The sequence below is a fragment of the Coturnix japonica genome, chromosome 24 (assembly GCF_001577835.2).
Source record: "Coturnix japonica isolate 7356 chromosome 24, Coturnix japonica 2.1, whole genome shotgun sequence".
Taxonomy (NCBI): domain Eukaryota; kingdom Metazoa; phylum Chordata; class Aves; order Galliformes; family Phasianidae; genus Coturnix; species Coturnix japonica.
In genome coordinates, this window is record NC_029539.1 from 2,041,748 (window position 1) to 2,058,998 (window position 17,251).

Here is a 17,251-nt window from a genome sequence, read left to right on the forward strand (position 1 = left end):
CATTTCTCCCTGCTTACCTTCACCCAGCAAAGCCACCACATGGCAGCTCCTGCTCCCAGTGCTGGGGGATCAGCTGCAGCTGCCACCAGCTCACAAACTGCCTCTCCCTCTCCTCCTCTCAGCTTTTATTACTGCAGTACAGAAATCCAGCTGCTCTAGTAGAAAATTCCCGTGCTCTGCATCCACTGACAATTTTACAACCCCAAATCATCATAAAAATCACTTGGCTGGGCTCTTTACAGGATTCCTCACTTATTACAGCAAGATTTATTCTTTCTATGGCTCCCCCTTTTTTGGGAGAACAACCCTGGATTCACTCCTGCAATTCCAACCCCTGGCAGCAACTCAGGGCAGGACACACTGCAGCTCCTCTGCAAGCATCCTGTAGGACAGTGTGACCCTGCTCCTGGTACATACCCACCCATGGGGCTTGCTGTTGAGACAGGAGCCAAGTGCAACCTGTGCAAGAGCCACACCAAGCTGGGACACGAGACTGGTCTGATCAGGCTGTGCTGAATCCATACTCATTTAGGCCTCTAGATCTCTTGGATTAGGGAATCACCATGAATAAAGGATGTAAAACAGTGCTCAGGAGCTCTGGAAGCTGCAAAGCTCAAACCAGAGGGGTTTTGCCATGCTAAGATGACTTATCCATGGAGTACTTATACCAGCTCCATCACCAAGACCCAACACTCCTTCCTTTCCACTCTCCATCTCAGGATAGAGTTCCATGAACCATTTGAGTTGGGAGGGACCTTTAGAGGTCATCTAGTCCAACTCCCCTGCAACAAACAGGGGTTTCTTGCTCCCAGAAATATCTGCCTAATTCCCTTAGGCACCTCTCCCACTTCAATGGGCTTCTCAGGCTGTTGGGGTAGTATGAGCCAGGCCACTGACACTTCTCATTCATGCTTGCAGGTTTTGAACCTAACAAAGCTTGGGGATGGTCAGGCCCTAAAATAGTCCCATCTTCAATCTCACCTCTCCATTCACAGCCAGCCTGGCTGACTTCTCAGGGCTGGGAACAAGCATCATCCCAGCTGGTTCTATCCATTTTAGTGAAACTGAAAAAAGGAGGAAATTCTCTGCCTTATAAGATCTGGAAACCATCTCCCAATTGCTCCTGCTGCCATTCCAGGGATGCCTGTGGCCATCCAGGAAACTGCTCCAACATGGGAGCCCCTGAGAGGTATTTCCTTGAGAGAATCTTTCCAGATTTGCTTATAGCTGTTTAATTACAGCTGGGTCAGGAGAAGTCTTACAGATTTCTCCAAGGAGCTTTTCAGAGAGGGAGGGCTTTTACTGTAACTACATTCACCACAATAGGAATGATGAAACACTCCACCTGCCTGGAACTGCAGTGAAGGTACTGCCAACCACAGAGCCCACCCTGAAACAAAGACTTCTCCCACTTTCTACATCTGAGAAACCTTGGGAAGAAGAAACTGGAAACTAAAGCCTCCATTCTGTGGAATGGAATGGGAAACCTCTTTTGGAGCTGTTGCCCACAAGAACCAGGGGCAGCTATTTCAACCAGCTGAAGGTGCAGGGCTCTGAGCTCCTCCAAAGGGATAGGGGAAAACCCAAAAGCCACAGAGACTGTGCGTTCAGAGGTGTTTCCTAATGTTTTATAGTTCCTTATTCCCCTTTAAAGGAAGAGATGGTATTGGAGAAGCCCCTTCCATGTCCCCTCTCATGCCCCACTCCCAGCCACCCTCCGCAGCGCCCACACCATCCTTTCGGACATGGATCACCCTTACCTATTGAGCTGAGGAGAAGCTTGTCTCGACAACACTGCCCAGATAGCTGAGATTAATCAAAAACAAAGCAGTTATCAACACCCGCAAGGAGCCGAGCTCCGCAACACATCAGCACGTCAACAACTCCAAAGGAAAAGGAGGGAAAGAAACCAAACTGAAACACAAACGAAACAAGGCTGGAGAAGAAAGGGGGAAAGAAACAGAAGAGAAAGGAAAAAAGAACAAAAATAATAATCAACAAAGCGAATGGATACACTGCTTAAAAGCACGGACAACAGTGCTCTAACACAGACTTGTCCTGCGACTGTCCTGTACCTGGAGCTCCTCGGGGTGCCCTGGCTCTGAGACTGCATGGAGACGTGGACCCATGTGTACATGACTGCATCACTACGGCCCTGCACTCCCAAGAACTCTGCAGAAATCATCTCAGGTCCTCCAGGTCCCCATCTCCCTCCCCAACCTCTCCCGTGAGCCCTCCCCTACACCCTACACACCCCTTTCCCCAGCCACGCTGGAGGGATTTCCTATAAGGCCATAACGCTTCCAGGTACCAGAGAGTGGGAGTGAAATGTGGAGGGCGCTGCGGGGTGAAAGGCTGCCTCCCCCCACCCCAAAAACCACGGCTCTGCTTCAAATGCCTCCGACCGCACCGCGGGGCTCCATGGAGAGCCGAGGGGCTCAGACCCCCCCTACACAACAAGCCGAAATGAAGCGAGACGAAAGGATGGAACGAAAGCACGGCTACGGGATTCTAGGGTGCTGTGAAAGAGACGGAGGAAGAGAGGAGAAATACAGAGAGAGAAAGACGCTTTTTGCCTGGAGCAACCCTGGTACCTGGAAAACCAGCTGCTACAGTCTAGTGCAGCCACATCCCTCTTTAGGGTAGGATCTGAGCGTGCCGGCGGCCTCCTGAATTCCACTGGGTTATTTTTTCCTCTCCTGACATGCTGCTGGTGGGGCTAAGTCCTTGATCTCTCCCTGCCCGCGTCCTGGGGCTGCAGCATCCCTTTTGCAGATGGGGCGGTGGTTTTTATAGCTGTTTCTGTCATGCATTAAAGCTCTCTAGGTTCCGCGGGATGGAACAGAAGGAAGACACAGGCGCAGCAGCCCTAACGTTCGAAGAAAGCCAAGAGCCAGAAGCTAGAAGAGGAAACAACCGCCGGTGACACCAGGACACTTACCTGCAAGCCAGGAGCCAGGCCTGCAGCCCAGGCAATTGTCAGCCTGGTAGCCCAACCACAGAGCTCTGGTTCCCATGTCAGCAGTCAGGGAGGAGGAAAGCAGCACCGGGAAGGCCGCCCGCCTAACCCCGAGCCGGCTCGGGCAGCGGCCATGCACCCTGCGCCCGCAGCGTGAGCCTCTGCAGAGCCATGGCCTAGCAAAGCCCGCGGGACGCCATCTCCAAAAGGGATGCTGCAGCGTACCCAGAGAGACCCTACAGTTCGGATGATGATGGCGGGGAGGGAGTTGGAGGGAAGGGGGGGGTGAGGCGGGATGGGGAAAGTCGGGAGAGGGCCTGGGGGTTGGGGAGGGGAGGGGGACCACAGGTCTCACGCACTTACCCCGAGGTGGCTACCGTTGTCGATGTGGGCTCCGGTCTGAGAATCTCCTCACTAGCCCTCCTTGGAGAAGGGATGTCTCCAAAAACATCCATGGTGTCTGTGGGCAGGGAGGAGCCCTGGGAGCCAGAAAAGCCAGTGGTCAGCGAGGTGAAGGCTGTGGCAGGTCGGTAGCTGGGGCTCTCCCCCCGGCTGCTCGGTGCGGGGGATCCGGTGGATGGCGTGGACTTGCGGGAGAAGCTGACCGCTGCGGGGGGCTGCAGGGTGATCTCCGACACCTCGGCCTGCTGGATGAGGCCAGGACGGGGCCTGGCACGAGCAGTCAGCTCCGGGGAACTGTTGCGGGAGCTGAGGGGGCTTTGGGTCAGAGGAGAAAGCCTCGAAGGTTGTAGCACCACCTGATGTAAACTGGGCTCAGCCCTCCTGACCTGCCGAGGGCTGGGCCGAGGTCGGGGCTGGGGCTCGTACCACCTGGTGTCCAGGCTGAATGTGCTTGTGCCGCTGTGGCCGACGGGCTCGGACGGTTCGTGGTAAGGCAACACAGGTATGCCCATACCTTGACTGGTATGTCTTAGCTGCCCTTGACATCCCATGGGTTGCATAGGTTTGTCCTGCCACTTGGTGGTGGTGGGCACAGAGGGTTGGCCCCTGCTGGGTGACTTGCCAGTCCAACTCTTTGGTGCCTCCAGGGGCAGGATGCCCGGGTAGGATGCGGGGACGACCTGAAGAGAGGAAGGAGGCGGCCCCCGAGGAAGACAACCAGTGGGCTGGGAGCCCTCGGCCGCCGCCTCGCACTGCTGGAGCTGAGGGGGGAACGTTGTCGCAGGGGACGCTTCCAGGCTGCCGAAGGGGAGCCCCCAGGGCTCAGGGGACCGGCCCCCCGTAGGGGTCTGGGCCAAGGGCAGCGTGCTGTTGGAAGCGTTCTCCCCGTTCTCCTCGGGGATGGTGGGGTGTCCAAAGGGCCCCTCGGGGTGCAGCGGCGGGGAGGACATGACCGAGCTCAGCGGGCTGACTTCTGGCATGTAGAAGGGTGGTGGGTCCACCTCCCCGGGGCTGCTGCTGCTGAGGTAACCGTAAAACTGGTGGTGGAAAGCCCGGGGGGCCGGCGGGCGGGCCTGGCCTGTGGCCTGCAGGGCGCCGGGACCCTCCAGTGCCCGGTGGAACCGGGGGCTGTATGCTGGTGGCTGAAGGTAGGACTCCTGGCTGGAAGAGAGAGGGGTGAGCTGGGCCTTGAGGGCCGTGACCGAGGCTGGGACGACGGGGTCATCATTCTCCTCGTCCGACTGCCGGAACTCAGGGTACATGTCTGTCTCCTCCACGAAGGGGAAGCCCTCGATCCGCCGTGTCTTCAGTGAAGGCTCCATCTCTGCTGGGTCCATGACGAAGCGGCCATCTGGCCCGCGGCTGATGAGCTCGATGGGGGTGGTGGCCTCAGCTTCGGCCTCCGCCTTGGAGACGCTGTACTTCTTGCTGCTGATGGCTCGCTTGGTCTTCTTGTAGAGGGAGAGTTCCTTCTCCTTGGTGGGGCTCAGCATCCGCTTAGCCTGTGGGCCTTGGTCGTCAGAGGACTCGGAGGGGGGACGGAGCGTGCGGATGCTCTCCGGACTCACCTTGCCAGAAGACAACCTGGACCACAGGGGAGAAAAACCAAGAGAGGGAGCGGTCACCGGAGAGGAAACAAGCTCTTCTTATCCAGAAGTACTGCTGGATCCAGAAAGCAAAGATCTCAAAAGAGAAACTGCTGGAAGAAACTTGTGGGGACTACCACGATGGCTTGGCCAGCTCCAACACAGGCTGTGAGAAGCAAGTGGGAAAGAGGAGCCAGAAACACCACACACGATCCCCATTCCTCAGGACACCTCTGCACCCCCTTAGGGTGCAGTTTGCTCCAACGTCTCACAACCAGCTCCACAGTCCCATCAGAATGAAAGACAGATCCAGAGTCTTTTTCCAACTCCTTCCAAAGTTTCCTAATTTCGCCAAAGCTACCCAGCTCTGGGAAAGCCCCCATGAGGTGCTTCCCCATTTTAGGGCTCCAGAAGAACCTCAGGCAAACATTCCCTCCTGCAGATCTCAGCATCTCACACAGAGATGCTGACAGATGGCTTCAAATCAATTTTTTCCCCATTTCAAATACACAAATTTAAGGCTGAGAGCCTCAAAAGATAAAGAGATGGCAGGAGGAGATAAGTATCAGAACAGCATCCCTATTCAGAAAGCCTCAGACAAACAGGATTGAAGGGCAAAAGATAGCAGATCCAACAGAGATGATGTGAACATGGCCATTTCAGTGCGGTGGATGAGCTGAAAAAAGGAAGATTAAGATCCACCAACACAGGGACGCTGTGCAACAGTCCAGGAGCCTAAGCAGGAGGTGTCCACACCTCAGAATCTTGCACTCGCATCAGAAAGATGCTTCTGCTACTTAGTGGCTATTAGCACTTTTGAAGGGCTCTGGAAGGAGTTGTGGCCAGTGCAACATCCTCACCCACAGCCTTTAGGCATACAAGCAAAGAGACTTCAGCAGAGACTTCATGGGAAATGAAAAGATATGCATTTAAGATTCTGAATTTCCCAAGATAAACGAAGCAAACAGAACAACTCAAAACTACGCTGAGCTTGCACAAAGGACTACGAACACAGCAGCAGCCCTTCCCCTGAGGAGCCACTTTCAAGCTGGGTGTGTAATTCATTTCCACCTGGTCAACACGTCCAGATCCACAAGGTTGTCTCTTAAAGGTCGCTGTGCTTGTCCCTGCTGCTTTCTGCTCCAAAGCCTGTTTGTCTCCTGTGAACCATTTTGCTCCCACAAGTTTACAGAACATCGAAACCAAATTGTCAGAAGCCACAAAACAAGGCCAGATATTTCCATTCGACCTTTCCAACAACTGTAGGAAGGGGCACCCTGAAGACCCACAGCCTGGTGCCAAATCTAAGACAGATACTTACGGGGACTCCAAACTCTTCCTGCAGTGGGTTATCGAGAGAGGAGGGTCTGGAAAAGAATAAAAGGGGAAAGAAGAGAGAACGCTGAGGAGGCGCAACAAGACAGAGAGACACACAAACAACATCACAGCCACAAAGAAGACACTCAACAAGAAGCCAAGTTTTCATTGCTGCTGTACTTTAATAGTTGCTGACAACAAACAGCTCCCGTCACAGATTCCTATCAGTCCTGCTGCCGCAGTTTCACACGCTAGAGGCAAAGGAGCTGATTCCCCTGCCCTCTCCGGCTCCCCAGCTGCCTGGACAGGCGGTGGTTTCCCTACCAGGTGCTCCTGTAAGGTGGCTGCTGGCCCAGCTTTAGGGAAGGAAAATGGTGCAGTCTCCTCCTTGGGATCTTCTCTAGCCTACTGCTGCCACTGGGCACTGCCAGGCAGAGCCAAGCAGCTGCAGAGCCCATTGCTTGGGGGGGGGGGGGGGGGTTGGGGAGGGCATTGGTCCCCCTCAGCCAAGGGGACATCCCAGCCCTAGCCCCCAAGCTCTAAGAGCTGTCACCATGTGAGATTGTGCCCTCAGAAATCTCAGGCCTCTGTGCCGCCTCTTCACCCACCCTTCCTCTCCCACTCCTGAACACAGGCGCTTTCAGGCACAGCCGGGGGATGAAGTCAGAGCTTCACCTGAAGACGCGCAAGGGTGGAAGAAGAGACAAGACAGGGAAGAACATTACCACCACAACACAGTCAGGAAAGAGGACAGAGACAACAAGAGGATAGAAAGGACGAGGAGAGAAGCAAACCAGGGCCAAGCTCACCTTTCTTGCGTTTCAGTTTGCGTTTGCGTTGCTTGTTGACGAAGCAGGCGGCGAGTGTGCTGAAGAGGATGGCAGCAGCCAGGAAGCAGATGGTGGCAACGATGCCAGCCAGCACCGGGCGGGCTAAACCTTCATCCGTCAGGTCAGGCTGAGGGAATACGTCTGGGGAAAAAGAGCAACCATCAGGTGTTACACAGAGACACACACACACAACCTGCCTGGGGGATCAACAGTCTGAAGGGCAATGCTGCCTTGATGCAAGACAGATCACACGTTTCTGCAGCGATAACCTTGAAGGAAAGACCCTGCCTTAAATCCAGCCCATTTGGGAAGACCAGTTAGTGATGCTGCAGGCCAAGTGGTGTCACATAAAAGAGACCCTTCCATCTCTGTTGATGGATACCTAGGGAAGATGTGCTCCCACCGCATAAATCCACATTTATGCACAAATGAACACAGCTGCATCAAAGCTGCAGTTATCTGCTGCTGTAATAACCCACTGCAGCTCAGACGGTAGCAAAACCAAGTATTTTCCCCAGTGTGTGAATACAGCATATTGCAGCTCTTCAATGAAAACTGGGCTGGAACCAGCACCGATGCTCCTGAACCCTCACCACACCACTTCTCTAACCAGGAGTGAATTTGAATCACCACCAGAGCTTAGCTGCAGCTATTTGCAGATGCAAGAGCAGTTATCAAATCCTGCACACGCCAGTGCTCCTGCCACACATCCACACGCAGGGTCAGTGCACATTCGCCTGCTGGGAGCAGCAGCTCTGAGCTGCAAACAGCACCCAGGAGGGTCAGGGACACACGCACACCCCGTGGCTGCAGCTGCCTTCATGCCCCATGTGCTGTCAAACCCAATAAGAAACACTGGGCAAGAGGAGAGCAGCAGCACAAGGAGGACAGAGCAGCAGGCTGCTGGCAGCGGGCTCCCTGCATCGCACCAGCACCACTTGGGGGCAGAGAGAGACTGCTTCATTCTTGCATGCAGCCCAACTGGGCGGCTCCTCAGCTTTTTCCAGGCAAACCACACCAACAGGGTTCACTGCATCCTCTCCTCCTGCAGATTTCCCCCTTCCCATCACCATCACCTGCCCAGCCCTGGCTGGAGGAGTGCTCCTCTGAGCTGCACTGCTGTGCAGGGGACAAGCTGCAATGTGTTGTAGTCTCCTATTGCAAAGCTCTGCTGCTTTTCCACCCCCTGCTCTGGACACCGCACTGCAGTGCTGCATTTCCCTCTCTGCACCTTTCATTTCCATTTCCAGGCTGCGCAGTGCTGGGCTCAGAGCTTTGTTCTCAGGGCACCCCACAGAGCAGCAAGGACCAAGAAGGGCACTTTGTCCTCGCCTGCTCCCAGCACTGCTGCTCTGAAGACAGCACAAGGGAGCAGAGTGGCCCAGCTCTCAAATTCCTCTTTGGCTGTGGAAAGCACCAACACAGCATCAGCCAATATACTGTTATGCTGCTTTACAGACTAATGCTTCCTGTGATACACCAGCTGTGTTGGGATGCTAATCCTAACCCAGCTCACAGCTCACAAGCAAACGCACACAAGCAGTTTCTCCAGCCAGCACTGCTATAGTGATGCATAACCCCACCAGAGCAGCACTGCAGAGTGCAGATGCTCCCACAGCAGCCAGGCAAAGAGAGGAAGGAGGAAGCAGCAGCCCTTACCTGTACTGGACACACCAGCAACGTTACTGGGTTCGCTGATGAGATCTTGCATGACAGCCAGGACCCGGAACTCATACCAGGTGTCCTAAAACACCAAACGCATCATCAGCCCTGAGAAGTAAACGAGTCACCCGAAAAGCTTCCAATGCAGCCCCTCTCTGCTCACCTGGGACAAATCCTTGGCAAAGAACTCGCTCTCGGTCCCAAGGATGGCATCGTCCAGGATCTCCCACCTCTCCCCAACACGGAACTCCATGATGTAGCGGTCAATTGGAAAGCTGTGGTTAGCGGGAGGAAGCCACGACAGGAGGACGCCTTGCTGCGTCCGGTTGGCTGTTAGGCACCTCGGTGGGGTAACCAACACCAGAGGCTCTGGAGTTGTTACAGGGAATGCTGCAAACAGAGGAGATGAAGCTTTGAGATGGGGTCGAGGGAAACGCAGCAGATGCTCTCCTCCCTGAGGTCATCGCCATGATCTCTTCCCCCTTGCATTTTGGGGCAGTAGCTTCTCGTGCCTCCACACATAGCCATGCTATATGGGTCTGCACAAGAGCAGTGTGCCAGGATCCCTCCCACATGCTGGCATCAGCAGCAGACAGAGCATCACTGCAGCAGCAGCTCCCCACCTCGCAGCAGGTAAGGACATATCTCAGGCATGTGCTCTCTCATCACAGAGACAGAAAAGCAGCTTTCCAAAAACAGGTGGACTAAAGATACAAGGACTAGAAAGAGGGGCACAGCATCAGAAAGCCTCCTCTTCTCTCGACCTATTTCTGAGACAGCCCCAAGGCTGGTACCCAGCTCAAAGCCCTTTGTGAGAGCTCCAGCTCTGAGCCACATGCAAGTGATTCTGTGCTCTATTAATAATTCCTGCCCCAAGCTGAACTTCAGGAAGATATGAAAGGTGGCCAGGACCACAGTACTGCTCCCCTGGGACAAGCTTTTGGGAGCCTTGAGCACCTGTAAGTCCACAGGTTCCATCCAGGACACTTCATAAACACCTCCTTTGCATCTGGAAACTACCACTGTTCCCACTGTGCTCGGGAAGGACCTACCTAGAGTGTTCACAGTGACCACCTCACTGAAGGAGCTGGTGCCCAGCTTGTTCTGAGCCAAGACACTGAACTGGTATGCAGTCTCCGGTTCCAATGTATCCACCACTAGCCAACTGGAACCAGCTGGCACAGGGAGAGACAGCCAGTCATGGGGGCCAAACTGGGCTCTCTTCATCCTGCCAAGAGAGAAGGGAGCATCTTCAGGGAATGTGCCTTTGACTGGGAGTACAAAGATGCCACGTTAACTTCTTGAGTGATAATGGAGCTTTCCCGAGAGATGGTTTGGTTTGGCAGCAGCAATGTGCATGGATGCGGTGCTGACCGTTGCCACCCAAGAGCTGGCTCAGGGTCAGCGTGCATGAGGACTTGGAGTGCTGTCCCATCGCACCGCGGTCACTGCCATCACCACCTTGCAGCCCCACACCCTGACAGCAGGGAGGCCACAAACAAAAGCAAAGCCAGCAGCCCTGCTCTAAGGGTTACCTCCATCACATCCCCAAAGTAAAATAAGAAAGTTGGCTGATGGGCCCTGTTCTCATTCATACCTTGACAGCTCCCAAGCCAGAGCTGAGCTTCCCATCAGCTGTATCTTTGTACATACAATCCCATACAGGAGGTGATTAGCCAAAGCCCCATTTTGTGGGTTTAACCCCCCAAATTCAGGGTGAATAAAGCACACAGTCACCACAGCATCCATGAGCATCCATCTCCAATTCACTTCTACCAACAGGAATAATCATGGTGAAAAAGCCTGATGGCTCAAAGCAGCATCTCTGTACTGCAGTGATATTGCAAATATCGCTGAACTCCACACATGCACTAGAGATGCTCTAGGGAGACCCAGCCCTCAGCTGCAGGTTTCTGTTGTGCTCACTGAGGATTTAATAAAGATCACTGCAGAAGCTCCACTCTGCAGATACGTGAGCTCTCGGTGCACTGCCAGGTAAACCCATCTGGAGCAAAGAAGAGTAATGCCGCTATAAAGGGAGCAAAAGGTAAGGCAGGAAGAGCAGCAGCAAGCCATGGAAACAAGCAGCTCAGCAGAGCTCTGTGCACGTGCAGTGTCTAAACCAAACCCAGCAGCTGCAGACAGGAGAGCCCCAAAATCACAGCGGCTACAGCAGGGACTCCAGCTCCCATGCCATAGGAGTTGGATGCAGGGCAGCTGCATGGGGCTCTCCCTCCTTCTCCAACTCACCAATGCTCCCTGCATTCAATTTAACATCCCTTCCCTGCCTCTGGCTGCTCTCATTTCATGTGGGGTCTGGAGAAAAACAGGGCTAGGCAGGCAGCCAGCAGCTGCCACCTCCCTGCAAGGTGAGACACGTCTCAAGAGCGAGGAGGTCAGATCAGTCCTTCCCAAGGACGTTTTCAGAGGCAGCTACACAAGGTCTGTGCTGCTACATCCACTCTGTTCACTTCCCCATTTTTCTCTTCCACTCGTTCAATTCCTTCTTCCTCTCTCCCGTCCTTTGTCTCCTGACACAATAATCCAACCCCACTGTGCGAGCGTAGAGACCATCCTCAGTTTAGAGCAGAGAACTCATTACAAGCAGCATCTCTCCAATCTCCACTCTATCAACAGACCCCATCTGGGCAAATTAAGGAAAGGAAGGAAAGAAAGGGAGTAAGAAGAAAGGCTGAAGAAGTGGGGGAGGACATCAGCACCAGCCTGTGAAAGGGCCCTCTTCACACTTCAAAGCATGGCTCTTAGAAGAGAAGGACAACTGTAAATGCAGAGCCCAAAGAAAAAGCCTGACCTCACTACAGACACATTTTGCCCTCTCTTGCCTCGGGGTGGGGGGCCAGCAGAGCCAGCCTCATTGTGGGGAGGTTGAATGTACCCTTTGCTTTGGGTACCAGCAGCTCAGGGAGTAAAGTCTCCCAGCCTGCATCTCACCATCACCGGTCTCAAGCTAAACTGGGATTTAATGGCCCCCGGGGAGTCACACGGAGGAGGGAGAGATCATTTCTGCTTAGTCACATTTCTTCAGGATGTACTCTCTAAAGATTGCATTTTCCATCCTCTCCATGGCTGCTAAGCTTCATAAACAGTTTATCTTGAAATTAGATGCCAGAGGCAAAGTTACATGAATGCAAAGTGTCTCCCCGTGTAAGCAGACTAAAATGTGCTGAGGCAGACAGATGTACTGGCTAGCACAAGAGAGAAAGGAAACACTGCAGACCTGCAGCCCTCCACAGCACCTCTGCTGCTGGTCACTCCAGTGCACTGGGTGGCATTGCAGTGCCCCACTAGCAGCTCCTCTGCACCCAGAAAGAGCAGAGAAAAGCTGCAGAGAACAGCCCAGGGCCACCTCCATCCTTCCCATCCCACCCACCCCAGGGCATAGATTTGCACTGGGGTTCTACTCTGCATCACAGCAAGACCCAGGCAATGCTTCCCCCCGACCCCCATCCCCCTGCCAGCCCAACCCCCCGCCACGGCACAGCCCTGCTTGCTCAAAGCTGGGCTCAGCTAGGAAGAAAAAGAAGCAGAGAGCAAAGCATGCCAGGATGACTCACAGAGGGCCGTACCAAACTGAGAAAGTCTGCTCGTATCCACCGTCGTAGCCGGGCTCCCAGGAGACATTGGCAGAGGTCATGGCAACCACAACATGCACGCTGGTTGGGGCATGAGGGCTTGTGCCTGCAGGGAGAGAGATGGGCTGCAGCAGGAGCAAGGGCATGGCTGTGATCCCCAGCACAAACACAGCCCACAGCTCCTAGTGCGGATTTGTTTCCAGCCATGACACAAAGGGACTCCACCCGCACAAAGCAAAGGCTTTCCTATCTGTAATGTCTGCTAGAAATACCAGCAGCATATGGCCAAAATAAAAGAGCAGAAAACACAGCACCACTGGCAGCTGGAATTAAAGGGAGACATCACTTTGCATGGAAAGCATCCCATCCCACGCACAGCATTCTGCTGTGTATACCCCAGGAACATGTCCCTGTGCCACCAGCCATCCCCGAGGCCCCATCCCCTGCCCATACCTACGACTGTAAGGTGAGTGCTGGCAGTAATGCTTGCGACGACGTTGGTGGCGATGCACTCCCACTCGCCATGGTCGTCCTTGCCAAGGGAGCGGATTTGCAGGGTGCCTCCGGGCAGCGTGTTGTGCTTGCTCCTGCTGGGCTTCCCTACCTTGGGCAAGGAGCAAGGGGAGCATGGCAAAGAGAGAAAAACCACGATTCAGAAGCACGTCAAGCCAGGCAAGGCAGCAACGCAATGACTGAGCTACCTGCAAGGCCTGCAGGGCAACACCAGGTGCTAGCAAGTGTTCCCATCTCTCTGCAAAGTCTCTCTGGTTTCAATGTGACCTGGCGCAGTAACTCGGGAGACATGCAAAACAGAGGCTGATATTCCCAACTCATACACAAGTCTAAAACCCCACAGCGCTCTTACAGACACTGAACCATTCACAAGAACTCAGCGTGGCTCCTCCAGCATCCAAAGCTGAAACTGTCACTGCTGTGGAGGGATGAGGCACTGAGTGTCCCCACAAACACTCTCTGAGATGGGTGTCTGCCCCAGGAGATTCCCAACGGCCCCTCCTGCTCCACTCAGTCCCAGCCAGTGACAGAGATTTCAGCAGGAGGCAGCCTGGGGACACGGGAGGATGGCGTGCGTGGAGGTGCCTGGCAGCTCTCAAGCCAAGCGGAAGGATGCCTCTTCTAACAACTCGTGTTTATGCCCATTATCCAAAGCTGCACAAATCCCGTGTTGCTCTGAGCCCTCTTCTGCTATTCTTCATGCATGGATCCCACTGATGGGCTCCAGGGACCTGCAGCAGGAGCACGGCAGGTTAACAGTGCCCAGCCCAGGTCTTCTGCAGTCCTCCAGGATGGAGGAAACCAGCCCTCAAAGGCTGATGGGGAGCAAAGGAGCTTACTTTTTACACTGAGAAACTCCACTCAGCCCATTCAGTCCTAGCTGAGGTCAGGGGAGGAAAAGCCAAGTTACGTTGTGAGGAAGAGAGTCAGAGAGCACAAAAGTATTTTGAAATAAACCTAAATAAGAAGAGGACGGGGTAGGAAGATAAAATAAGATGGATAAGATGACTAAAGAGCCAACAAGATTTAGATAGGCCACTCAAAAACAGTACAAGTTATAGTCCTCCTTCAGCTGGTGAATAGATCCAGCATCTTGCTCTGAGATGAGTGCAGATGGTGCTCATTGGGCAATGAAGGGATCCTGCCCTCTGAGAAGGGCTGGTAGGGGACAGGAGGCTCCAGGAGATGATCCTGACAGCTGGACAGTGGCTTTCCTACAGAAGCAGCAAAGTTGGGAAGCAAAGGGGAAGGGAGACAGGAAAGCCCTGGTGACATCACACCAGACCTGGCCCTGCAAAAAGGAACATCCTCAGATTGCCACGGCCAGTCCAGCAAAATGAAAATAGCTTCTTCCCACAGTCTCCCAACTACCAGGGCAGTGAAGCAGCCACTGGTGGGTCCAGGCCCTTGCCAAAACTCAGCCAAGCCCAGGGCAGATCCCCCAGACCCACTGTGGTGGCACATCCCCTCCTGCTGCAGGAGGTCTGTGCTGTAGGATCAGTGACATCAATGCTGGCCTTACATAGGGCCAGGAGGGTCCTGAGAGCAGCATCAGCGAGGAAGAGGGAGCCGGGGTGGGAGCAGAGCTCAGCTTTGCCGATGCTGCTATGAAGGTTTCCCAGTATTAAGTACTCGGTGGCCACAAGCTGGGCCTCCCCCACCCACCTGCGGGACAGGACGGCAGTGGCTCAGCCCAAAGCGAAGCAGCTGTACCTGCAGTTTGTTCTTACCGGGACAGAGTGTGGCTTCTCTGTCTGCAATATTCACCAAAAGCCAAAGGCACTGCAGATTTGTCTGGCAGGCCGGGTACCTTTCTCCAGGCGATGATAGGAAAGGGGTCTCCTGCAGCAGCACAAGGAATCAACAGCTCCCTTCCTGCCTCCTGTCTGTACTCCCAGCCTGGTAGCACCGTGAAATAGGGGGGGTCCTGCAGCCAAGGGAAAAGGCAAGGAGAGTGAGCCCACACTGCCACACGTCAGCAGCTCTGTGCCACCAAACCTTCCCAAAATGAAAACCATCAGCAGTTTGGGTGAGGTGAAGGCAGCGGAAAGCGTTTGCTGAGGAGGCTTTATGGTACACTAAATTACACACACAAGTTTCCTCTGAGAAGACACAGTGCTACGATGCCTTGTTCAAACCCTCAGGAGGTAAACAGGAAAAAAACACCCACGTCACATCAGGTATCAGCCCGATTTCATCAGCTCCACAACTGTCTCAGTGGATGTGCGTACACATGAGGTTTGCTGAGCTGTACTGCATGAGCCTCAGCAATAACACAACTCAGCACCACCTTTTTGTTCAGAGAACAAAGAGCAGCAGCTCCTACCCCAGCAGCACTGGTGACTACAGCAGAGCCTGGCTTGCATTGGGCTGAGCACGCAGCAGAAGCACGTGGAGCTTCTCTACACTGCTTAAATCAGCTCTTCATTAAAATTCTCTGCAAATCTAAGGCTGGGTCAGCAAGACTGAACCTTTTCGTTGGCAAAAATGACCCCTCTCAGGACCATGAATGAAGGCAGCAAATTTATGCACGTTACCTTCAGTACCAGTCGGGCAGGGGGAGACTGGCCCATCGTACCCAGGGCGTTATAAGGCACACAGGTGTAAGTGCCGAGAGCATCTTCGGTTGCCTCCTCAATTCGGATCGACCCATCTTCCAGCAGGTTCCAGCCAGAGTACTGCAGTGGGGAGAAAGAGGGAGTTAATGCATCCTACACACACCACCACTTATCTTTCCCTTCAGCCAACCCCAACACCTCAACCCAGGGTGGCTGTGGCATCTCCTGAGATTCCCAAATCAATTTCAAGTGTCCAGTTCCATTCCCAGCATCCAACCCATCTCCAGGCCACCTCCTCAACTGCAGAGAGAGGAAAAGCGGGCGAGATCAGCCTGTCTGCACACAGTCCTCTCACTGCAAGGTAACTCCCATTGCTCTAGCCCTCTTTTCTAGCTAATGAGGAGAAATCATTGGGTCTTAGAATCTTTTGGGTTGGAAAAGACCTCGCAGCTCCCTAAGCCCAACTCATCCAATCATGCCCACTGACCACATTCCTCAGTGCCAAGGACACTGAGGCCACTGGGCAGCTGTGCAGTGCAGCACCACTCCTTTCAATGAGACTCTTCACAGCTCCATTGCCCTTCTCTGTACACACACATCCCAGGGAGTGATTCAACCACTTGAAGCCGTGGATGCCTCATCTCAACCAGAGAAAAGCCGTCTCCTGGAAGCACATCTCTCTCCAAGGACTGCGAGAGCAGCCTGGGTGAGTATGAGTAGTCCTCAACAGCCATCAGCCCTGGAGACACCTAAAATTAGGTGAGACAAATCCCACCCACGGAGTCTGAATCCCCGCCAGCATCTCACTCCCTGTCCTTCCCTAGGAAGGATTTCCCAGCTCTGAGCACACAGATGACACATATTTATCTGCTTGCTTCCCCTCCCCCTTGTAGACAATCAGGCTTCTTCAAGTAACCCAAAGGACTCACTGCAGCCTGTCATACCCCAGATGATACAGATAGGCTCAATGATATTTGTAGGTCCCTTCCAACTATTGTCAAACACGTGCCTAAACGCACTGAGGTTGCTTTTTCCTTTGAGCACTCTCCCGTTGGGCATTTATTAAACAGAAAGTCACAGACTGGAGTAATTCCAGGACCCAGCTCCCACCTTTTGTTAACTGGGGGGACCAGGAGTCTCCACTCAGGCTCCTCTGCATCCCCATCAGAGAGAAATGAAGCTGAGCAATAGGGACACCAAGGATTGGTGGCACCAAGGAGCCCACATCAACAGCGTGTTTAAACCAAATAAAAACATCCAATCGTTAATATTTAAACAAAAAAAAAATTAAAATACGGAGTGTTTTTCTTAAATATTTAATGGCTCAGAACATCAAACAATGATTAAAGGATGATGGAGACTTGTTAAAAGGGTCTTTTAACCATTAGCTGCCCTTGGAAGAACACAGAGCCATCCAAAGGTCATTTGAGAGGGCTGAGAGACAGACAGCATGTCTGCAGGCACCTGAATTAACTCAGAGCAAAGCTGCTGATAAGGTAAGGCAGCACCATCCATCCTGTCCAAGGCAAGGACACGCCATGCAGGGACAGCAGCCACCCCATTCCCTGCCACCCTTCCCATACTGCTCACCTTCTCGATGCGCAGGGGCCGGCCGTCCTTGTTCCACTTGACCAGCGTGACTGGGGGCTCTGCCTCCACGGGGCAGCGGATGTAACCATGGATCCCGATGGGAATGTAGATGATGGGGGGCATGTTCACCACACGGGCAGGATCTGGGATAGCAGCAGCAGTGTGTTAGTGTTGGGAAGGAGCCCATCAGCCCAGCCACCACCCAGCTCCCAAGGATCACATTGCTTTTCTAATGAGTACA

At 53.8% G+C, this 17,251-nt stretch overlaps 1 protein-coding gene across 6 annotated transcripts in view; it reads right to left on the bottom strand.

Annotated features, from left to right (window-relative positions):
• Positions 1–17,251, bottom strand: part of IGSF9B (immunoglobulin superfamily member 9B) — a 40,003-nt gene that overhangs the window by 8,895 nt on the left and 13,857 nt on the right. For 2 of the 6 annotated variants that reach the window (XM_015884194.2, XM_015884193.2), the window contains exons 8-19: positions 17,011–17,153; positions 15,400–15,540; positions 14,673–14,789; positions 12,803–12,953; positions 12,332–12,455; positions 9,809–9,984; positions 8,920–9,146; positions 8,754–8,838; positions 7,074–7,235; positions 6,269–6,314; positions 3,323–4,945; positions 1,761–1,806 (exon numbers count right to left, since the gene is read on the bottom strand). In XM_015884194.2, the coding sequence (XP_015739680.1) occupies positions 1,761–1,806; positions 3,323–4,945; positions 6,269–6,314; positions 7,074–7,235; positions 8,754–8,838; positions 8,920–9,146; positions 9,809–9,984; positions 12,332–12,455; positions 12,803–12,953; positions 14,673–14,789; positions 15,400–15,540; positions 17,011–17,153 (3,041 nt within the window). Of the gene's footprint in view, positions 1–1,760; positions 1,807–2,594; positions 2,901–3,322; positions 4,946–6,268; positions 6,315–7,073; positions 7,236–8,753; positions 8,839–8,919; positions 9,147–9,808; positions 9,985–12,331; positions 12,456–12,802; positions 12,954–14,672; positions 14,790–15,399; positions 15,541–17,010; positions 17,154–17,251 lie in introns of those variants that run through there. The other 4 variants (XM_015884191.2, XM_015884190.2, XR_004309567.1 and 1 more) reach the window with 3 other exon arrangements.